Genomic DNA, 24581 nt, shown 5'->3' with positions numbered 1-24581 from the left:
GGATGTATCAACAGATACCCCTTCACCGGATACCACGTGGCCTAAGAATTTGACCTCTCCTAGCCAGAACTCACACTTCCCAAACTTGGCATACAGCCTATGGGCTCTAAGCAACTCAAGCACCACCCTCAAGTGTTCCTTGTGCTCCTCCTCTGAAGGCGAATAGATAAGAATGTCGTCCACGAAAACGACAACAAAACGGTCTAAGAATTCCTGAAAGATCCGGTTCATCAAATCGATAAAGACTGTCGGTGCATTGGTAAGCCCGAATGGCATCACTAGAAACTCATAATGGCCATACCGTGTACGGAATGCCGTCTTAGGAATATCCTCCTCCCTGACCCTCAACTGGTGGTAACCCGATCTCAAATCTATCTTAGAGAAGCAACGGGAACCCTTCAATTGGTCAAACAGATCATCTATACGGGGCATAGGGTACTTATTCTTGACCGTAGCCCGATTCAACTTCTGGTAGTCTATACACAATCTCAAGGCACCATCTTTCTTTTTAGCAAAGAGGGCCGGTGCTCCCCACGGCGAAACACTAGGGCGAACAAAACCCTTATCTAGCAATTCCTGGAGCTGAATCTTCAACTCACTCAACTCGGCTGGGGCAAAACGATAAGGTGCCATAGAAATCGGCGCTGTGCCGGGCACTAAATCAATAGAGAACTCTATCTCTCGGTGAGGTGGTAAACTAACAAGATCCTCGGGAAAAACATCCGAATACTCGCAAACCACCCTCGGCAATACAATCTGGGCCTCGTCACACTCACCACTCACAAAACTAGCAAGTAGACCACTAAGCTCATTCCGCCCTCGCGGACCATACATCGGTGGAAACACACTACCAACCCGATCCCCCAAGAAATGGAAACACTCCCCGCTCAAGGTACAAACCGTGACCCTCTGGCGGTAGCAATCAATAACACCCGGGATGACGATAGCCAGTCCATACCCAAAATAACATCAAAGCCCTTCATGGGCATGACAACAAAAGGAAAAGGAAGCCTATGGTTGGCGACCTCTATATCACAACCTCTAACACCTTGTTTCAAGATCGACTCACCGCCAATAGGCAATACTACACATATAGGAGATGCTAACTGTGCCAACTCCAATTCTAAAACAGATGCAAATGCAGCAGACACAAAAGAATGAGATGCACCCGTATTAATCAAAACACTAGCAACCGAGTTGCAAAACAGAATAGTACCTCTCACTACTAATGGAGCCGGTACTAGGTCCTGCGCGGTAACAGCATACACGCGCCCTGTAGGCCCCTGATCCACCTGCTCACCTCTAGGAGCAAAAGACTGCTGCACTGACTGGGATGACGAAGCTCCCGGATTGGCCCTTGAGGCCTGCACAGACTGAGCTGACTGATAACCTTGCGTCTGCCTAGAACCAGACGCTCCCGAAGTGGCACTCAACTGTGGGCAATACCTCTTCAGGTGCCCAGGCAGACCACACTGATAGCAAGACAAAGGCTGGCCCCTGCCCTGACTCTGGCCCTGAGGTCTAGCTGAAGAAGAAATAGCTCGCTGACCCCCTCCCTTCTGTGGACAAACCGAAGACTTGTGACCCAGCTGGCCATACGCAAAACAAGTCAAGCCTCCCTGACTACCTCTCCCAGAGCCCGTACTCGGTACTGGAAAGGTCGATCTAGCCACACCACCCTGAGACTGCTGAGGGTTAGAACCCCTCTGTCTCCTGCCATCACCCTGACCATCTTGGCTCTTCTTGGAGCCTCTCTGCCCCTCATCCTCCTCTTGCATCATGAGCTCCATATGAGCTGCAACATCCACTAAACGTCTATACTCCCGGATGAAAGATCCACCAACCCTCAACTTGAGGCCTCGCCTCAACTTCCTCTCAAACTCAAAACAACGGCGTTTCTCAGACGCCACCAGTTCAAGTGCAAACCTGGACAGACTAGTAAAACTAGCCTCAAACTCAGCCATTGACAAGCCCTGCTGTTTAAGCTGGCAAAACTGCTCCCTCAGTTTTTCTCTGGCAGCTGAAGACAAAAACTTCTCTTGGAAAGCAATCACAAAAGCCTCCCATGCACCACCAACACTACCCTTCTCGTACTTCCACCATTGACCCGCATCTCCCTTCAGCTGGAAGGATGCCAAGGTCACCTTTAAAGCCCCGTCCTCGATGCCCAGCATCTCGAACGTCTTCTCCATCTGTTCCAACCACTCGTCAGCCTTAAGTGGCTCCTTCGGATCCCCAACAAACTCATCTGGGTTGGACCGGAAGAATTCCCTCTTCAAGAAAGAAGGCCCTGCCTCAACCACCTGATTCTCAGCTCTGAGAATACCCAAGGCTCCCGCTATCTCTCTGGCCAAGGCGCCCATAGCCTACTGACCCGCTGGCTCGGCCACACTGGCCTGACCAACACCCTCCTGCATTGCCGGAACGTCATCCGGTAAAGGTACCTCCTGCCCACCATGCCTGCCACGCCTACTACGCCCTCGTCCTGACATCCTAATAAAGGTAACCAAGACTATTAGCACATTCACAAATGTGCTGAAGCTATAACACTCGCGTCCTAACGCATGGACAACTGTAATTCACTCCATACGTAAGCACATAAACACATAAGCACTTACGAGTTTCATTTTCGGATAATGATAGTCTCGAGGCGTTACTAGAGTTCCGGTTAGAAACAGCATTGATCAAGTGCTTTTCCAACAAGACTCCTAGAAACCCAAGGATCCAATCAACATCCTAGAAACTACACTCCATACCCACATAGTCACATAAGCATGTTATCAATTAAACCCATAGCATATGACACTACATCTAAGTCTCTATCAAGCGAGACAAACCCATTGTGATCCTAATCACTTCCCACGTACCCAAAGTATTCGAACCCGGTACGCTCTGATACCAAGTTATAACGCCCTCGAAATAATAGCATTAAACCAACATTTTAGACATGCATTGATACAAAAGAAGCCAACAATTTCTATTCATCAGAGTAATCCTTACAACTGTATTACATGTTAACAACAAAAGCGAATGCCCTATAGGCTTACAGCTTTCCAAGTTAACACTTGGTTAGAAAAAGAAGAGTACTAACTCAATACATATTAAGCTCTTGGCTTGAATTTACATGTAATACATCAAAATAAACAAAAGAAAGAGTCTTCAACTCTCATCATCACCCAAGCTATGTCCTCGGAGGCGGCATACCACCTGTACCTGAAAATGATGTCCCATAAAGGGTGAGCCAACGCCCAGTAGAGATATGCTAAACGCAGTCTGAGCAGTGACTAAGACATTAGTAATTGATAAATGTTCAATTTCCATAAACCAATTCATGATCCATTTCCATTTCATGACCGCTATATTCATATTTCATTTCAATTTCCATTTCTTATCAATTTCACAATTTACATCAATGGCTCAGAACCTGGCCAACCACTTATATGAGACGATGACTCATATAAAGCACTTCCCATTTTACAATAGATAAACATATTAGTTGTATCAACATCTCAACAGATAAGCATATAAGCTGTATCCACATTTCAACAGACATGCATATTAGCTATATCAACACTTCCATTGACAAGCATATGGGCTGTATCAACACTTCCAAAGATAAGCATATGAGCTATATCCACACAGTATCTGACAAGCATATGAGCTGTATCAGTGGAGTCCATCCTCTATCTCCTCCCAAACAACATCTAGTTTAGAGGTCCATCCCCTATCTTCCCCTAAACCGTGGAGTACATCCCCTATCTCCTCCCACACACACAATGTATATACACATAGGTCATATACACAATCAATCAATACATAACGTTAATGTATTCTATCAACAGTCATACTCTATGACATATCCAATTGATTAGTTTTAGTTTGTCTAATCATCATGCATTATCTACAACAATCAAAACTACCCTCCACCGGTAGCCCAAGCAATTATTTCTAAACAGATAATAAAAGCTCCAACAGATAAAATATCAATGTTTTCAAAAGTGAGCGATTTATAAATCCAACTCCACTATCCAACCATATAATGAGTCAATTTCATTATTCCCGACTCAATTCCATATAACCATCTTTTTCTCAAATTAATCATACAAATTAATTTATACAACCAATTAGGGTTTTCTAACCCATTTCCCAATATTGACCGAATGGCCCATATATCAACAACCAACGACAACATCATTATTTTGAAACCCAAATTACATATTATGAGCCCAAAATCACAAAACCCTCTTTAACACATTTTGAAACCCTAAGTCCCAAAATCACCAAACTACAACACTTTATCAAAACTACCAAAAATCTATGTCAAAGATCATAAGAGTGAGTAGGAATCCCTACCTCAAAAGATGACACCCAATGAAGAAGATGGTGAAAACGAAATTGCTCCGAACCACGAGTTTCTCGGATCAAAAGATAGCCCTCGACGATCAACAACTCTTTTGTAAAGGCCAAAGATGAGGAAAACACCCTAGCTAGATCAATACTTAGAGAGAAGTTAAGGTTTTAGAGAGAGGAGCTCTCAAATGGCCTTTTCGAAAAAGTAAGAGAGATAAAGAATGATAAAAAGTGATTTAAAACTGCCCAGCTGCCAACAGATATACGATATTCCCGCTCGGGCGGAGAACACAACGCTCGAGCGTCAAGAACAAAATCTGGACACGCTCGAGCGCAAGAAGGCCCGCTCGAGCCCCAAGACACAAGAATAAAGCACATCCGCTCGAGCGCGAAAACCAATCCGCTCAAGCGTAGATTTCCCCCTCCCAGAACTTACACCAAAAAGGTACTACCTGCTCGAGCGCCAACAAACCCGCTCGAGCGTAAAGAAACCCGCTCGAGCGTAGAAATCACACCTGCAGAAGTTTTGCAGGGACACGAAATACTGGGAGTGTGCAATCCCCGCTCGAGCGCAAGAAGACCCGCTCGAGCGGACCGCCTAAAAACTGGGCAACAAGGAATTGAAACCAAGGCCTAACCAACTTGTAACAACCCTGCCCAAAACATCCTAAAACTCAATCAAGTGGAATTAAAGGACGACAACAAGATAGATACAACTACCAACTTCACGGAACCGAGTCTGGAATACAACAGAACAGTAAAGGGACAACCGGGATCGCTATATTGATAATGAAAAAATTAAATTTTAAATAATATATACTTTGCAAAAATAAAAAATAAAAAAAATATAAAAGTCCTCATTTAGAATTATCTTGAGACTATGAAGTATGAATATTTCGACAAATATGTCGTATCCGTACCAGTTACTCATTTAGAATTATCCATGTAGATGCATTGGTAGTTTATATAATATCGGTCACTGCTGAAAATTAGGCTTTTAGTGGCGTTTAAAAAATGCTACTATAGCTATCCAAAATGCCGCGAATTGTTTTCGTGACGTTTAGTACCAAACGTCGAAGATACGGCCGTCGCTATAGCTTTATGACGCTTCAAAAGCGTCAATATTTAGTAAAAACGCCGCCAAATGTCCCAACCTAAGATACTATGACATCATTACAATTTTAGCAACGTTTTCATTGACTAAATCATTTCCGATCTCAACCTATTAGGTTTATTTATTTTATTGTTTAATTACCTTGTTGGCTACTTGACATTAATTTTTTTTTTTCATTAAGACTTCGTTTGACAATAAATTGATAGTTAATAAAAAAAAAAATCATAAAAAAAATTAAAGATTCATTTCTATGTTTTTACACATTTTTTACATTTTTTTTTTGGTAAAAAAACTAAAAAATCATTAAAAAAAAAAATCAGTTTTCAAACCAACCCTAATTATTCTAGTGCTTGAATTATTTGACAAGGATGATACATTATTATTACCCCACAAAAATGAAAGGTAACCTATAATTTCTAGTCTTTGTGGAAAAATTTATCGAAAGACTTTTTGATCATTTCGTAATTCAATAGGAGTGATTCTACGTATACTACTGCTTTATCTCTTTACACCTTCAACATGAGTGTTTTTTTTTTTTTGATTCTACTTACACCACTCTTTTGGCTCCTTACACCCTCCATATGAGATTTTTTTTTTCCAATTTTATCCATGTGTGAAATTACTTAAAAGGACAAAACACTAAAATTAAATATATTTGATTATCTCCTTACACCCCTTGATCTTTAATCCCTACTCCTCTTTTTCCTTTCTCAACTTTTCTTTTTTCTTACACATCTCTTTTGAAAAAGTGACAATCATAGTGTTTTGATCATCAAAAAAAGCAATGGATGAAGAAACGATGGTGAAAAACTATCGAAAAAGTGAAATGGTGAGTTCTTTTTATTAGTTTGGTAGGTTTTTGTTTCGATTTTCTGGGCTAGTCTTCGACTTTTGTTTGGTGTTTAAAAATCGAACAAAATAACATAGTTCGGTATCACAATGCCAAACAAAAAATATAAGTCTGGTATCAAATTGCCGAATAAAATATATATTTCCAGTAATATAAAGTCAGATTTTTTAAATTTGTTCGGCTACTCATTGCCATGTATTTTCACTATCATTTTTTTTTTTTTTTGCTTGAAAGGATTATACTTATACTCATTAGTAGACTCTAGTCACGAATTCATTGCAGACAAGGTTTGTCAAGTTTTTTTATGAATACAATTTTTTCTTATTTTTAATTTGTATTGAGTTTTATTAATAATTTGACGTACAAATGTATTTATTATGTTTAGATTTTTAGTAGTCGTCAAGCATTAAATAAATGGGCTTTTGACGTTGGGAGGAAGACTGGATTTGTCATTGTTATAAAGACATCAGATGCGAGAGGTAATGGCAAAAAACCAAGACTTACCATGCTTGTGAAAGAAGTGGTTATTATAGAGACAACAGGAAAATCAAGGGGGAACGATTGTGGTTGATAGGTTCTAAAAAGTGTGGATGTCCATTTCTATTAAGGGGGAAAAATTACCTACAAATGATAAGTGGATGTTGCATGTCTTATGCGGAGTGCACACTTATTCGTCTGCTGAACATCTTGAAGGGCATTCATTTGCTGGCAGATTATCTAAGGAGAAAACATCCTTATTAGTTGACATGTCAAAGAGTATAGTGCGATCAAAAGAGATATTGGTTACATTGAAACAAAGGGATACCTTTAATGGGACAACAATGAAGACAATCTACAACGCATGTCATCGACATCGAGTAGCACAGAGGGCGGGAAGGTCACAGATGCAACAACTATTGGGGCAATTGTCGATTCAAAATTATGTTGAGTGGCATCGATGTGATGATAGAGAAATAGTGACTGACTTGTTCTGGACACACCTAGTTAGTTTGGAGTTGTTACGTGCATTTCCATATGTTTTGATTATGGATTGCACATACAAGACTAATAGGTATCGACTCCCTCTCTTAGAGATTGTTGGGGTAACGTCAACGGACTTGAATTTTTCAGTTGCCTTTGGTTATCTTGATCATGAACAGGAGGACAACTATACATGGGCTTTAGGCGTATTGCGTACTGTCATGGAGAATACTGCTTTTCCAAAAGTCATTATTACAGATAGGGAGTTGGCTTTGATGAAATGCATATCAAAAGTTCTACCTATGGCCACTAATCTTTTATGTAGATGGCATATTAGCAAGAATGTTTTGATGAAGTGCAAGAAGGTTTTTGAGACGAAAGATAAATGAGATAAGTTCATGCATAGTTGGAGTGCTTTGGTATTGGTTAGAACAGAAACAGAATTCAATGAACAATTTTCCAATCTCAAGACTGAACTTAGTACGTATCCTGAAGCTATTAAGTATTTTACTACCAATTGTTTCGAGCCATACAAGGAAAAATTTGTTGCAGCTTGGACAGACAATAGTATGCATTTCAGAAATACTACTACAAACAGGTAAATTATGGTCATTACATTTATGAATTGCTATAATTCTTTGATTTTTTTTATTAAATACCAAAATATAATACTTGTAGGGTGGAGAGTTCTCATGCTAAATTGAAGAGGCAACTTGGATCAAGTCAAGGCAGTTTTGAGACATCTTGGACCAAAATATACAATTTGTTAGAGTTGCAGCATGCAGACATTAAAACCTCATTTCAACAGAGTTTGATTGTAGTCCAACACAACTACACACCTACTGAGGTCACTGAGTTATGTGGTTTTATTTCAATTTTTAGTTTGGAAAAAATATTGGTAGAGTCAAAGAGATCGAATAGTGTGGGAATAGATGTCGCTGCATGTGACTGCATTTTGCAACATACACATGGGTTGCCATGTGTACATGAAATAGCTGAGTATTTTCAACAAGGTCGACCGATTCCCCTCTCGTGCATAAATCCTCATTGGAGGAAGTTAGATATGCTTCCAGTTTCAGAAAGTGATTTTTTGGAGTTGGATTGCAAAACAGAGACTGATTTTTTTATTGAGAAATTCCAAACGATTGACGAAATGCAACAAGTGATCCTTCTGAAGAAGTTGAGGGAGTTAATTAGTCCAGACAGTACATTTTTGATGGAACCTGAACTCAAGACTGACACGCGTGGGAGGGGCCGAGGTCGTGGTCGTGGATAATTCAAAATTGATACGTCTATTAAATGCGAGCCATCTGCGTTTGAGTTTGTACTATCTGAGGAAGATAGTTATTCGCAAGGTGTTACCATCTCAACTGCACCAGTTCGTAAGCAGGTGTAACGAAAGAAGGAAAAAAAAGATAATGTATTGAATTACATAAAACTTGTAACTATGTACAAAATATATTTTAATAGTTTTCAGCCTCATTTGAATTATTTCATATATCTATTGTTGTATATTTGTGATGTAGGTTTGTATGACGCAGTCAACAAATCGTATCTCTTACTTCGAACAATTTTCGAAGAAGTTGAGACCATATATCCATCACATAAAAGATGTACAAGTAGATGACAATTGTGGTTTCAAGGCAATAGTTGGATTGATTGGTTTAGGTGAAGATGATTAGCAAAAAGTTAGGCACAACTTGTTGACTAAGTTGTATTCAAATGTAGTGCACTACATGCAACTATTTGGTTCACAAGAAAGGGTTGATGACCTTAACTCTATCTTATCCTACTTCGAACCTAGCCCTGGATTTAATCATTGGATGACTATGCCCGACATGGGCCATTTGATAGCATCATACTACCGAGTCGTTCTTTACCAATTTTCCATGCAACAATGCTTGACGTTTCTACCACTTAGATCAGTACTGATTGTAACACCTGATTGAAGAGATATCTGCATAGGATTTGTAAATGGAAACCATTTCATGCAAGTAACTATCGAGCCTACTTAGATCATTACTATGTCTTATTTTGTAATTCTATTTATTGATTTCTTTGTTATAGTTTTATCTGTAACCTGGTCATCCAGTACCTCCGATAGCAAATAATTGGATTCGTTTTCATCACCCGTGTGCTAGTGGATGAGAGAAAGCATATACTATCTGTAATCAGCAATTCCGTACTCTTATTAGCCCTGGCGTAATAACTACCGAAACAATCGATATAAAAGAATTTTGATAACATGTTTGATTGATAGATGCAAACAAAAACAGATTTTATGGATATTCGTACACTTGATTTTGTTATGAAATATTTTATGGAAACTTTTTATGTTTGATTTTATAGATGCGTGTTTGATTTATAGATTTTTTTTATCAAACTAGATTAATTGAAATTTGTTAACATTGTATTACCGAACAGGTCCTAATTATCATTTGGAACAAAGTGGCTCTGTAAATGTACAACAACAGAACGCTGGACAAATCTATTTTTTCAAGCAACATAACACCAGACAAATGTAATTTGTCTACTATTGTGTGACCGAATAGACATCACAGTGGGTCCCACTGAATTTGTTGTGAAATTATCCAATTATATGGCAACATAATGCTGGGAAAAAATAGTTTGTCTGGTAACACGACACTAGAGTAATTAAAATTCACTAGCATTTTATTATCGAATAGGCCTAACACAAATTATTACCACATTATTTGGAAGGAAATTGCTCTGTAAATGTATGACAACAAAAGATTGGGCAAAACAATTTATTCAGACATTATAGAACCGAAGTTTTGTAAATTGTTTCTCATTGTGTGACTGAACAGGAACTTCAATGTGGACTCTACTGGCTTTGTTGGGATGCAATATGAAATTATCCAATTGAACGGTAACATTATGCTGGGAAACAAAATTTCATCTGGTAACATGGCACTAGAATAATTCAAATTGTTTAGTATTGTATTACCGAATAGGCCCAACACAAATAAAAAAACATTGTTTAGGACAAAGTGGCTCTGGAAATGTATAGCAACTAAATGTTGGAAGGATCTATTGTTTTCGGCAACTGAACACCTGAATAATGGAAAATGTTTAGCAGTATGCCACTGAATTGGCCCATAGCACTGAAAAAAACAATGTTTCTTCCAACAAATGGTACCATATCCCTCCAAAACACTTTAATGCATTACAAACAATAACAAATCCATATGTTCACCAAAATAAGTTTTCATTCACATAAATATTGAATACAAAATAGATGTGAAATTGTTTAAAATTCTTACAAAAGTATGACAATTCATTACTTGTCTAACCAAACATCCAGTTTACAAAAGATCCAAGACATCCACAAAAACTATGCCATTAGGGAAAAGTATATCCCAAATTCTGTACGGGCTAGGCATTCACAAAAACTATGTCATTAAAAAAAAAAAAAACTAGATCCCAAATTCTGTATGGGGCTAGGCATTCACAAAAACTATAAGTGTCGATGTAAATCCCAAACTCTGTCTATCAAGAACTTGTAACATCCGACCAATGGTTTCATACAACATGTCAGGGTGCAAGACACATTCATCACGGCCGAGCCTATGGACTGCAGCACCAACATTGAAAGCAACTGTAGACACCCCATTTTTGACCGTCCTCAAGACTTGGACGTCACCGTTTGAACACTCGGTGATCATCCATGATTGTGTTCGTTTGGAGTTCCCGGAGGTCTCGGCTCGCGCGCCCTACCTCAGGATCTCCGAACTTGACCGTGTGGTGTCTGGTTTTACACCGAACACTTTTGTTTTGCCTTAGAAGGGCAGGGAATGTCTTGTGAGACACCCCCATACACCACCGGCAGTGGCTGGAGGCCACCGGCCGGTCTTTTTCTTCCATCGGCACTTTTGTTTGCCGGTCGGCACACTTTATTGCCGGTCGGCATAATATGTTGCCGGTCGGCACTGTTTTTTGCCGGAATAGCTTTTTTGGGCAGCCGACCACTGTTCCTCCACTTTATGGAGATATTTTGTGCCAGCTGTGATAGCTGGCACCAACTCCTTTCCCCTCCATACACGTGTATGGAGGGATTTCCCTCTAGCCAAGCTTGTTGTATAAGCTTTGCAAGAGGGATCCTTATAAGAGAGGGTCCTCCCTCTTGGTTCTAGGTTAGACTCTTAGAAGCAAAAACCAGCCCTTAACAATATAGATACACTCTATCTCTATATCTCCCTCTTCCCCTTCCTTTGTGTGTGTTTCTTGGCCCAAAAGGTGTGTTTTACCTTACTTTTGCACCATTACACACACTATCACACCTTAGTCCGAGATTGAGGGACTTGGGGGATTTGTTTCTTGAGTTTTGGACTGGTTTTGATCCAAAGAAGGAGGCTAGACCACTTGCTCTTCAAGGGTTCTTCAAGGGTGAGCATTTTCCTCTTTATTCCCCAAACTTGCATCGGTTTTCTACCTATTTTGTTTACTGTTTTAGCTCTTGTGTATAACATAAAAAAGGTTCATATTCTCCTGCTCTAACACTTTCATTGAGGTCTCTTTGTGGTTAGATCGCAAACTCACCCTCATAGGCCTTGTTTGGCCTATTTTGGTACCCTTTTGATAAGGTTTTGTTCACTTCAGCATTTTGATCTTTTGATCACCAAAAATCAGTGTATTTTAGTGTCAAAAAAGTTGGTTTGAAGTCTTGCATAGGGGAGGGACACCCCTCTCCCTTTATGGTTTTGTTTATTTGCTTTTTGGGCTCAAAAGGATAGCATGTGTGCTTGTTGTTTCTTGGCTTCATTTCAGTACTTTTTTAGGCATCTTAGGTCTTATATAATCTCTGTTTTTGGTCGGATTTGGGCCCTCTTGCATGCTTGTGATATTTGCTTTGTATTGCTCCATTTTGCTTAAAAGTACACCCCATGATTAAGCCATGATTTTGGTGTGTGTTGGTTTGGTTCCATGGAGCATTTAGCATTGTTTTTCCATGTTTAAAATCTGTTGATTATCAACTTGGTCATGTTTAGCATGTTTGTTAGAGTTGCTTTGTATTTTGGCTTGGAAGCCTTGAGCATTTTGACCTCTAGCATGCATGGTTGTGTTTACCCTTTTGATTTGGCATCATCTAGGGTCATATTTTAGTCCAAGAATCATGCTTGTATGTGTGCATGCATGGCCTCTTTCATGCCTTGAAGATGTGTCCTCTTATGCCTAAGAATGAGCCTTAGTTTGTTTGCTTCATGGGGGATATCTTAGTTGCCATATTAGGAGCTTCTTGGGGTCCTATCTTGCATGCATAAATTCCCTTTTGGGCTTGTTTTGATCATGCCATGAGTGGTCATGGTAATGGGGGTGGGTTGTCTCCTCTTTGTGTCTTAACTTTGGGACCATGAATTTGCTTGATAACATGAGTTGATTGCCTACCATTTTAAGCACCTTTGGTCACTGTTTTGAGGAGGGTAAGGGTCTGTCCCTTTGTTTTTTTTTAGCCCTCTTGCATGCTTGCTCCATGTTTGTTGGATAGTTGTTCCATTAAGCTTTGTAGCACATCAATTCCATGGTCAATTTGCTTCATGTTTGCATCATGTTTGTATCTTGTGTGCTTGGTATCATACATTTTGTCATCATAGTTGCATATTGCTTGTTGTGTTTTACATCTTGGTGGTATGACACATTTGAGGCTTGTGAGCATTACATGCATTGCATTTACTTGGTTTGGGGTGTCAAACCAAGTGCGGGAGTCAAGGACCATTCATACTTCAAGTAATGTAATGTGCCTTGATCCCCGGTCATCGGGACCTTTGACTCCAATTTGATAAGGCCCCGGTTTTCACGTTATTTGTTGCATGCATTTTCATATCAAATAGCAAATTTGATCCATTGAGTCATCATGCACCTTGGATGACTCAAAGATCGAAGGTCATGCTTCTTTGAGTTCGAAATATGATAAGAAGTAGGACCATGCTTACATGTGTCCAAGAACCCCATGCCATGCATTGTCTGTTCTCTGTTTTGCTGTCAAATTGTCTGCTGCAGGAAGTTTCTGCCGACCGGCAGAATTTAGTGCCGACCGGCACTATCTGGAATGCCGATGAGTCTGATAAAGTGCCGACGGGAATTTTGGAGTGCCGGTGGCAATTCTGTCTGGCCGGTGGTGCTCTGCAAGATGCAGAGAGCTTGCTCCAGCACTTTGGTAATTTTCAGAAAGACAAGGCAGTACAAACAGAGGCGACAAGAGTATAGTACGGGTTTTTCGGGCAGGACGGATTCGAGCATGCATCATCTGCGCGCCCCGAGGCAGAGGCTGTGGCCACCCTCTTCATTCTTTTGCCTCCTTTTTTTAATTAATTAGGAAATTTTGTAATAATTTTATTTGTTCATTATTTTGGGACTGTAATATTAATTCGAACCCTCTGAGTGAGGGTAAACATGTAATAAGTGTGGGTGAGTGTGTGTATGTCTTCCAATCCCCATTTCTTTCTTCCCTTTTATTTACCAGCTTATGATGGTAGATTAGGGCATTTTTGAAATTGGCATACCTTATGATATGCATGCGTGCATTCATGTATCTGTTAAACATACACCGGGCTCGGTACATCATACTAACCGCATTCGTATTTTCAAATTCCAAAATTGAATACATGAATCAGTTGGTTGCATATCGTATGTCATATTTAGGTTAACCGAGCCTAACTAAAATTGCATCTTGTATCTGTTGCATTAGGCAAAATAATATGAACTAGGACACGCACATTTGCTAACTAGTTTATTGTTTTGGCACGGAGTACAATGTAAGTGGTTATGCTTTAGCATCCAGCATGCGTGTGAATGTTGCCATAATAGTATGCTTGCCATGCGGCTAAGTGCTTACATGAGATAAACTGCTTGAATGCCTGTGGGTGGAGGTCAAATTGCTTAAATTGGGATAATGCGTTAAAACTGCGATTTTTAAGCCCACTTGAAGGTGGCAAAACCTGCATTTTAGCCTACTTACGAGTTGCAAACCATTTTCAAAAACAAACATGGAAACGTTTTATTCTAATTTGAGCGATTTGGTCTATACTTGTTTGCTGCGCGCATAACATAGTAATTCTAAGCTAACAATTGGTTTAAGAACACATAAAGTTTTCAAAAATGGATATCACGGTTAGTAGAGGCCGGTCTTCGGACCGGGCGAAAGGGGGTGCTCATAGCTGACCTTCCCCGATCGTACCCAAGCTCCCGAGCCGAGGCAACTTTGGTGATGACGGACACGTGGCCTTTTGGCACCGAGTCAGGGTTTCCTAAATTTCCCAAAATAAAATATTTAGGTGGCGACTCTGTATCTGGCAAAGCAGTCCATGTTTGGCACTTCTTTCAAAAATCTGTTTTCTCAAAACGATTTGCCGGATTTGGACTCTTTGGTTCAGACTTAGAACCGTGACTACGAAAAGTCGAGTCCGAGCTGTAGCGAGGTCCCCCCGCGGGCTTGTTACAGTTTCTGGCGACTCTGCTGGGGATTTTTAGAGAGTTTGACTCGAACTCGTGATGTCCTGTTTTGATCTCATTTATGTGTTTCTTTGCATTACATGTGCATTGGTGCGCCTAGGAACACAGTGTTTGCCATCTGCCATTCCTGAACGGTTTGCCGGAGGCTTGTCTTGTCAAGGCATGTCCATAAGGCTGACCGGCTATGGGCTCTGACAGTATGGGAACACAAACCCCGGTTTTACCGGGGCACCCTCTTTGACCATTCGACCTAGTGCATATTCGGATCCATAGTGACCATTCCAAACTAGGACAGGTTGCTCACCCGATGTTAGGTTGTTTGAAACCGCTGTGTGCATAGTGAAACCCTAGCTCCTGACAAAATAGGACAGGGAAACCCTACCCCAACATAGGGGTGTATTGGCTCTCTTTACTTGCTATGTGCTGTTAGAATGTATTTCTGCAGGGAAAAGAACACACCAGTTTGTAAGTCTGGGCATCAGGCCTGAGGGCATCAGTATCAGCTTTAAGAGAATCAGTTATCTGAGGATATCAGGGTTCGGTATTGGGAATAGAGATCTTGAGAACAGTGGTCGGTATCGGGGAACCGTGTGCTCGGCCTATCGACTATTGCGTTTTGAAAATCCAACTATATATTATTTGTTCATTTTATGCTGTTGTGCTGTCCGGTTGTTGGTTTATTTATTGCTTTATTTATCTTTTTGCTAGGGTAGTTTAGCATCATTGCGTCTAACCCAGTAGACATTCCCCAAGCACTCTGGATCAGAGGTCGCCGGCTCCATCGATCTGAGGATCTGATAGAAGGACAACCAGTGTACCATTCTCTACCCCCGGTTACTAAACGGAAAGCAATTAGGCAGAAGATAACGATTCAGCAGTTGGTACAAAGGGCTTCGTCTACCCCACCTGTGTACAGTAGGGATCAGGATCCCGTTTCACCCACCGAGAGGGAACGCATACCAGCAATTCAACCGGAGCAGAACAGTATGGCTAGCTTAGAGGAGATGGTGCGCCAACTTCAGGAAAGCATGAAAATGATGCAGCAAGATGCTGCCCGCCAGGCAGAATTTGCCAGGCAACAGGCTACCGTTATGAGTGAGCAAGCGGATTTAATTGGGAGATTGCAACAACAAACTGGGGCATCACCTTCGCAGCAAACCCCTCCTCCATTAAGGGTTCCAATACCCGAAGAAACACCAAACGCCCGGAATGTCCAAGAAGATACAGACATCCCAACGGGGCCGACTCCACCCCCGATTCCGCCTCAACAATCCAAGGCAACCACTCCCATTAATGTATCGGATTCTCCCTTTGAGTCTGAGATAGACCCCATGACATTAAAAATGCACAAGCTTGAAAAGCTGTTCAAGAAGTCTCAAGGTGCGAAGTCCATTCCGGACATTGGAGATGGGTACATCGACACAGCCGTGACGCTGCCAGATCGATTTAAGATGCCCCAAATTGATCGTTTTGACGGGTCTGAGGATCCCATGGTACACCTGCGATTGTTTTCAGACGTCCTAAGGCCAATGGGCCTCACCAGATTGCAGAAACTATCTTTATTCGGCCGGACCTTGTCAGGTGTGGCGTCCGCATGGTATGCCAAGTTGGGGGACGACGTCAAGAGAAACTGGGACGAGATGGCTGAGGCCTTCATCCTGCAGTACTCGTATAACACACAAATCGAGATCACGACCCGGGATCTCGAGACAATGAGGCAAGAACCCAAGGAAAGCTTCTCAGAGTTTGTAACCAGATGGCGGGCTAAGGCTTCAATGATGACCTTGAGACCCACAGACAAAGACCAGATTCGGATGATTGTGCGCAATCTTCAGCCGAAACTAATGCAAAAGATGATCGTAGTCCCCTTTCCCACCTTTGCTGATTTACATGAAATGGGGGTGCAGATCGAGGACGCCTTGAGACAAGGTTGGATTGATAATGATCGGGACCAACCCCGCAGAAATTTCAATCGTAGTACTAATACAGGCCCGAGTGGCGCTACGACTGCCAGGACCTCCGAAGTGAGTATGGTCACCACTAACCCTTCCCCAAGAAATACAGCAGCCACACCATTCTCCGGCGCGTCCGGAAGCAACTCACAAACAGCCAAATACCCTCCCAGAAACACCAGAACCTTTGCTCCACTTTATATGCCCCTATCCAAAGCTCTGGGGGTTTTGATCAGAAAAGGGCATCTGAAGCCCCTAGAGCCGCGGCCCTTGCCAGAAAGACTACCCGCCACCCACAACCCAGCCAAATATTGTGCGTTCCATCAGCAGCATGGTCATGACACTGACCTATGCTTTTGCTTACGTCATGAGATTCAAGATCTCATTGATAATGGGGTGATTCTTCCCCCTGAGAAACCCAATGTTACCACAAATCCTCTCCCCGCACATAACCAAGTTCCACCGCCCAAAAGAGTCAACTTCATCCACACTGGGGTCGCATCCTACGGTCCCAGTATCTACATCACACCCTCCTACCTACCTAAACCTAAAGTTTTCCTCCCTAATTGCACCGATTTGTGCATGACGGATATCTCCGTAACCCAACCCAAGCCAGTGGTGGTGACCACCGAGAACAAGAAAGGGGTTGTCAAACCAGGGTCCGTGGAGCCTGAGAATGATGTTGGGAATGCTTACAATCCGAATGACTACATTTCACCTGTGGGCCAGAATAGACCAAACGTCGAATTTTCAGTCGGGGGAGAGCTGTGTGTAGTCCGAGGAGACAATTCAGGACAGGGAATTGATGATTTGACAGCCGTGGAAAAGGATGTTGTCAAGTCCCAATTTCATGATGACCAAGACTCAGCCATCAATTGGTATGATAATGAAGAATCAGCAGAGGCCACGGGGTGGTTAGACGATCAGCCGGATGTAATAGGGGAGTTCCAGTCAGAACAAGGCCCGGCAGGGGCAGGAATGTCAACAACGCCCGGGAGTGCCGAAAAGCAGAATATATCGCCGGAGAGCGCCGGTGTCGAGAGTTTCGCTCGGGAATGGAGCATTTTAAGTACAGGGGTCAGTGAGCAATCTACTGCATTGACACAGTCAGAGCAAGAAAGATTCGAGGATTCTGAGAGGATTAGAAAAGCAAAAGGCCATGTAGGGGTCAAAACCGCCGCAAGTACGGAAATGGAGGATGCTGTGAACATAGGGGTAAGAGGTACTGTGAGTATCGAGACAGTTGTGCCAGAACCAGACAGATGCTTGTCAGTCGCAGATGGTATATGGTGGGAAGACGACGATCTATGTCTTGCCCACACGGACGAGGATTGGAAAGGTAACCAACCAGATGATACCTGGTATATCGGCGAAGTCGATCACATGACTAGGAGTGGACGGTATTTCAAGCCTCCACACCTAGATCAACCAGAGGCGTCTGGGAAAGATAATGAAGCAGAGAAACAAAAGGAGAGGCAACTCGAAGACGAGGCTGTGTTGAGACAACTGAAAAGGATGCAAGCAGACATCTCCATTTGGGGACTGCTTATGGCTTCTCGAGTACATAGGCAGGCTGTCCTGTCAGCCATGGACAAGGCCAAGCTGTCCATAGACACCACGCCCGAGCAGCTGGTGGGATTAGTCTTTTCAGGAGGGAATTCCCCAGCATTGAATTTTTCTGACAAAGAGCTGCCACCCGAGGGTGCAAACCATAACAAGCCGCTCTACATCTCTGTCGAATGCAGGGATAAATGGATACCTGTAGTACTTGTCGACACGGGATCCGCTATCAATGTCTGCCCGGCAAGGACAGCTTATGCGATTGGTTTGAAAGTCGCGGATTTTATACCAACGGCCCAGGTAATTCGGGCATATGATAACACAAGCCGGGAGGTAATGGGGACAGTTAAGATTGAAACAAAGGTTGGGCCCGGACAGCATGAGATAGATTTCCATGTTTTGGAGGTTCCTGCAACGTTCAACTTGCTTTTGGGACGGCCGTGGCTGCATCAGGTAAAGGCGGTCTCCTCTACCTTACATCAAGTGGTGAAATACCCCTATGGGAAGGGAGTAGCCATTGTTTTTGGAAATTCATCAATTCATCCACCACCAGAGGTATCTACGCCTGTTCTAGAAATTGAGCATGGCATAGAAGATGTGTTCATATCAGGTTTTACCTTGGCCGAGGCTCGGGTTGTACAGAACATCATGGCAGCTAACGAAGGGGTGTATGTCAGCGCCCAAGCAGTTTATCTCATGAACAAACTCCAGCACATCCCCGGGATGGGATTAGGCAAGAGCGGTAGGAAAGGTGCCGCAGCATCGACAGAGGTGCCACATAACCCCCATACTTTTGGTTTGGGCTACTTGCCCACCAAAGAGGATTGGATAAGGAAAGGAAAGGAAATGGCCAGAAGGGCCAGGGCGAAACAGATGGGGAAGCCCTTTGACTTGATACACCAGCCCATTCGGGGGACCCTGAACGGACGTTTCGTCCGGGAGGGGGAGGACTTTCCGTTCTGTGGCTTCCCAGAGCCGTGGCTCAACGCGGAGAAGAAGCGCGTGCCGGGATTTGAGATCTTCTTTGATTTACAGTTACCTGAGGATGACATCGCCGAAGGGCAGGCAGATCTATCGGCTGAGGCCGAACAAAGTAAGGAGGTACAGTCCGAGGACGCTGAAAATGAAATGGGGGCAGCGCTGGCATGTCTGCTGTCAGATCCTCCGATCGAACAGAGGTGCTTGGGGGATAGCTCCTCGGTATGTGTGATTGGGAATGAAGCGGCTGCGGGCCTACCATCAGCTATTTTGGATGCATCCATCGCACCTTCTCTCATTTGGCAATATGAAGAAGGCTTTCTATCAAGCAGCACCGGGTCAGGTAGTGAGCCGGAATCTGATTCTACCGAATCTTGTACGTCGGAATCAGATTCCAGCTCAACTGAGTCTGAGTCCGGTATTCCCGGGGGTGATAACCCGGATACCACAGTCCTGTCTAGGTCGTCTTTTTCATTTTCTTTTGAGTCTGTTGTAACGGAAGAATCCGACGGCTCGGAAATATTTAATGAGAACGACGTGGGTGTGGCTTCGGAGTATTTTTCTGTGCCTTTGATTTATTGCTTAAATCAGGATTTTCAAAATTTTGATGAAAACGACGAGGAAGAAATTCCTCCGGTTTTGCAACGGTTAATTGATCAAGAGCAGGAAAGATTTGTTAAACCTTTAATGGATGAAATCACTACTGTGAATGTTGGTACTGAGAAGGACCCGCGGCTGGTCCAGATCGGGTCCACGTTGTCTTCTGAGGAACGCGAGCGCTTAGTCGCTTTGTTAAAAGATTTCAAAGATGTTTTCGCATGGTCCTACGAAGACATGCCTGGAATCGATCCTGAGATTGTACAGCACCGGATCCCTCTTGATCCCGAGGCCCGACCTGTCAAACAGAAGCTCAGGAGGATCCGCCCCGATTGGGCCATTAAGATCAAGGAAGAGGTCACCAAGCAGATTGATGCAGGCTTCCTGTTGGTGTCTGAGTATCCGACTTGGTTGGCCAACATTGTTCCGGTGCCGAAGAAAGACGGCAGAATTCGGGTCTGTGTAGACTTCAGGGATTTGAACAGGGCCAGTCCGAAGGACGACTTTCCCTTGCCGCACATTGATGAACTGGTAGATTTCACGGCAGGACATGCCTTGCTTTCGTTCATGGATGGTTTCTCAGGCTATAATCAGATAGTAATGGCACCCGAAGACCGGGAGAAGACTGCATTCACTACCCCGTGGGGTACATATTGTTATCGAGTGATGCCATTTGGGTTGAAAAACGCGGGAGCTACCTATCAGCGGGCAGCAACTACAATATTGCATGATATGATCCATAAAGAGGTCGAGGTGTATGTGGACGACATGATTGTCAAGTCCAAGGAAAGAGAGGGCCACTACACCGCCTTACAAAAGTTTTTTCAAAGGATCAGAGAATTTCGGCTGCGGCTGAATCCCCAGAAGTGTACTTTTGGTGTTACAGCAGGAAAGATGCTAGGGTTTCTGATAACGCAAAGGGGCATCGAGGTCGACCCTTCCAAAATCAAGGCCATCTTAGAAATGCCACCACCAAGGACTGAAAAGGAGGTGCGAGGCTTTCTAGGTAAAGTGCAATTCATAAGGCGGTTTATCTCTAAACTAACCTTGACTTGTGAACCACTTTTTGGCCTCCTGAAGAAAGGAAAGAAATTCCAATGGGACGGCCGATGTCAAGCAGCTTTTGAGCAGATCAAAGAGTATCTACAGAACCCACCTGTGTTGTCACTGCCAGAACCGGGGAGACCGTTGATATTGTATCTTTCGGTAACTGAGACCACCATGGGCTGCATGCTCGCACAGGAGTCGGAAGACAAAGTGGAAAGGGCTATCTATTATCTGAGCAAGAAGATGCTGGATTACGAGACCCGCTATACACCACTGGAGAAGGCTTGTTTGGCCTTGGTATGGGCTACCCGGAAGCTGCGGCACTACCTGTTAGCTCACTCTGTAATGTTGGTTTCACGTTTGGATCCCATCAAATATCTTTTCGAGAAACCAGCACTTACGGGTAGGTTAGCTCGTTGGTTGCTATTGCTTTCCGAATTCGACTTGAAGTATGTAACACGCAAGTCGGTGAAAGGGAGAGCGGTAGCGGAATTCCTTGCCGACCATCCGGTTGAGGGGGATGAAGCGGTTGAGTACCTATTCCCGGATGAAGCGATTCTGCATATCGAGGATGAAACTTGGACGATGTACTTTGACGGAGCGTCAAACCAGTATGGGTACGGGATAGGAGTGTTGTTGATAGCGCCTGACGATTCCCGTATCCCTTTGGCATTCAAGCTCCAGTTCAGGGTCTCGAACAATGAGGTAGAGTATGAGGCATGTATTGCTGGTCTGGAAGCAGCCCTAGAGCTAGGGGTAAGACGGCTGGATGTCATTGGGGATTCGAATCTTGTTGTATCCCAAGCAAAAGGGGACTGGAAGGTCAAGGAGGAAAGGATGATAATTTACCACCAAACCTTGGATTTGTTAATTCCTCGGTTCGAGAAACTAAACTTCACCCACCTCGTAAGAGAGAACAACAGGTTTGCAGATTCGTTAGCAACCCTATCTTCCATGATAGACATCCCGTCAGGAATCCGGATGCGTCCAGTCATCATTGATCAGAAGTTTGCGCCAGCATACGAGTCAGTTTCCACCATAGATGAGACCCAAGACGACAACCCCTGGTATTACGATATTTGGAACTTCTTGGAAAAAGAGACGTATCCGATAGGGGCAAGCACCAAGGATAAAAGGGCCATTAGAAGAATGGCTATTCAGTTCATCATCTGCGGAGGTAAACTGTACAAGAGAGGTCATCTGGGAATGCATAAGCTCTGTGTAGAAGCTGAAGAGTCGAAGCGCCTAATGGAGGCCATCCATGGAGGAGAATGCGGCGCACACATGAATGGAGTAATGTTGGCCAGAAAAATCCTTAGACAGGGCTATTATTGGTCGACCATGGAAGAGGATTGTATCGGCTTTGTTCGACGATGCCACAAATGCCAGATCCACGCAAACCGTATGAACATTCCACCATCCAAATTATACAATATGACTTCCCCGTGGCTGTTTTCCGTATGGGGGATCGATGTAATCGGAGCTGTTACCCCGAAGGGATCGAACGGACATGAGTATATCCTCGTAGCGATAGATTATTTCACAAAATGGGTCGAGGCCCAATCTTACGCGGTGTTGAAGGCGTCGCACGTCGCAAAGTTCATCAGAAACAACATCATTTGTCGCTACGGGATACCAAATGAGATCATCTCGGACAATGGATCCCACTTTAAGAAAGAAGTGGTCGACTTGTTGGAAAAGTATAACGTGGCTTTTCATAAGTCATCTACGTATCGGCCGCAAACCAATGGAGCAGTTGAGGCCGCTAACAAGAACATCAAGCATATACTGCGGAAAATGGTAGAGACCTATCGAGATTGGCCAGATAAGTTGCCGTTTGCTCTGTGGGGCTACAGAACTTCGATTAGAACTTCTACCGGAGCAACTCCGTATTCGTTAGTTTATGGAATGGAGGCTGTTCTACCTATTGAAATTGAAGTTCCGTCTTTACGGGTATTGGCCGAGTGTCAGATAGCTGAGGCAGATTGGCAGCAAAGCAGGTTCGAGGAACTAATGCTCTTTGATGAAAGGAGACTGAAAGCACTGTACCACGTTCAGAGTTATCAGCGCAGGATTGCTCGGGCTTTTAACAAGAAGGTTAAGTCCAGGAATCTAAAGGAAGGGGATTTGGTACTCAAAGACAACCGAGCTCCCATCCACGACCCGAGGGGCAAGTTCAGACCCAATTGGACTGGTCCCTACATCATCAAAACCGTCTGGTCAGGCGGAGCTGTGGTTCTAATGGACTTAGATGTCTTAGAATTCTCTCAACCGATCAATATGTACAAGTTAAAGAAATACTACCCTTGAGAGGCTCGCTGGGACGAAAACCCGAAAGGGCGACCTAGGCAAAAGTTAGAGCACAAAAAATTAGAAAATATAAAAACTGAGCTCGCAAGGCTGAAAACCCACAAAGGGCGGCCTTGGCAAAAGTCAGAGCGCAAAAGGAGAGTGAAAATACTCGAGCGAACCTAAGCCGGAACTACGTAAGGCTTGATTCCCATGTTTGGGATACGTAGGCAGCTTCATCCTGAAGTTCAGCCATAACACTTCCCCGATCAACTTTGTCCATTTGATCATCTCAGCCATCTTAGTCCATCAGCATTCGTTGGAATCTCCGGTGCAGTGTCACTCAGACTAGGGGCAACTTTCCGTTGCTATGCGGTGCTACGAGGCTCTTCAGACTAGGGGCAACTTTCCAGTTGCAGGAATTTGGGGTTGTGCATCTCAAGCGACAGATCTCAGGCGTGTCCAGTTCTGATCCATGTCAAAAATACCTTTGAAAAGTTTTAATGTAAGCTGACTTTGTTCAAATAATCTTTTTACAACATTGACCACTTTTGGACCAAAGTGGAAAATTCTTAGTACCAGAACTTTCAATTTCATTGATTTCAAAACAGAGTCTTCCTGCTCTTACAAACAATTGAAATTGCTTTTTATTACATTCATGAAAGAAAACTTGAAAATACTAATAAAGCAATAAATCTAGGGCATGGTCAAGTCAGGTGTTCCTGCGCCCCCTCCCAGAGCTGGTCGAAGCCTCTGATGCCAAGATGGGCCCGATCTGTGCTTCTTCATTGAGCCAATCTATGCACTCGTCAGATAAAGTGCAACTGAAAATAGGAGCGGGGGCCAGGAGTTCTCTCATCCTCCACGCAGTGGCCTGCCAGGCAAGCTGCGCGCCTCGGGTTGGAAATGCAGCAGGATACTCTATCCCCTCTGGCGGGCAGGTCTGATCATGGCCAAATTGGCGTCGAATCCGAAATGGGAAATAGAATACACAATGAGTGAGACCGACCAGTTGAATCCCAGTCTGTCGAGGCATGTTGTAACTCATTGCCGGAAGGCTCAACCAAGGACACCGCCAAGCAATACGGTCTGTGGACAAGTGGCACATCCAAGCGAACCACCATTCCTCATCCAAAGCATTGACCAGACGATGCCGGAAGAAGTAGCCACGAGCTGAATATGCTGGGCAGGAGTCCACAACCTGCAATTTATCCATCAACCACACCTGGGGAGGGATTGAAAAATGAGAGATTAAAGAATAGAGAGATGTACGAGGAGAGAAAAGTGAGAATGGGTTTTTGTGAGAAAAGACTGAGCTCGAGGGCCGAGTGATGTGAGCAAAACAGAAATGCGAGATTGGGTGGAAAACATTACCTGTAGTAGTAGTGGACTCCCCGCCAATCTAGACGTCTCA

At 43.4% G+C, this 24581-nt stretch overlaps 1 protein-coding gene across 1 annotated transcript; it reads left to right on the top strand.

The window, feature by feature from the left end:
* The first annotated feature begins 6248 nt into the window (after positions 1–6248).
* Positions 6249–7663, top strand: LOC145813160 (protein FAR1-RELATED SEQUENCE 6-like). The gene is made up of 3 exons (XM_082908434.1): positions 6249–6293; positions 6700–6793; positions 7008–7663. Exons 1-3 carry the CDS (start codon positions 6249–6251, stop codon positions 7661–7663), a joined length of 795 nt encoding a protein of 264 aa, XP_082764560.1.
* Positions 7664–24581: the final 16918 nt, after the last annotated feature.

This window comes from Camellia sinensis, chromosome 2 (assembly GCF_055761805.1).
Source record: "Camellia sinensis isolate YWXY chromosome 2, ASM5576180v1, whole genome shotgun sequence".
Taxonomy (NCBI): Eukaryota; Viridiplantae; Streptophyta; class Magnoliopsida; order Ericales; family Theaceae; genus Camellia; species Camellia sinensis.
The sequence above is the reverse complement of the archived record's forward strand: the minus strand, read 5'-3'. Positions and strand labels throughout refer to the sequence as shown.

Coding starts and splice junctions, on each gene's coding strand:
- LOC145813160 (XM_082908434.1), top strand. CDS start 6,249: ATGGATGAAGAAACGATGGTGAAAAACTATCGAAAAAGTGAAATG. Junction 6,294..6,699: donor ACTATCGAAAAAGTGAAATG/GTGAGTTCTTTT, acceptor TATTATGTTTAG/ATTTTTAGTAGTCGTCAAGC. Junction 6,794..7,007: donor AAAGACATCAGATGCGAGAG/GTAATGGCAAAA, acceptor AACATCTTGAAG/GGCATTCATTTGCTGGCAGA.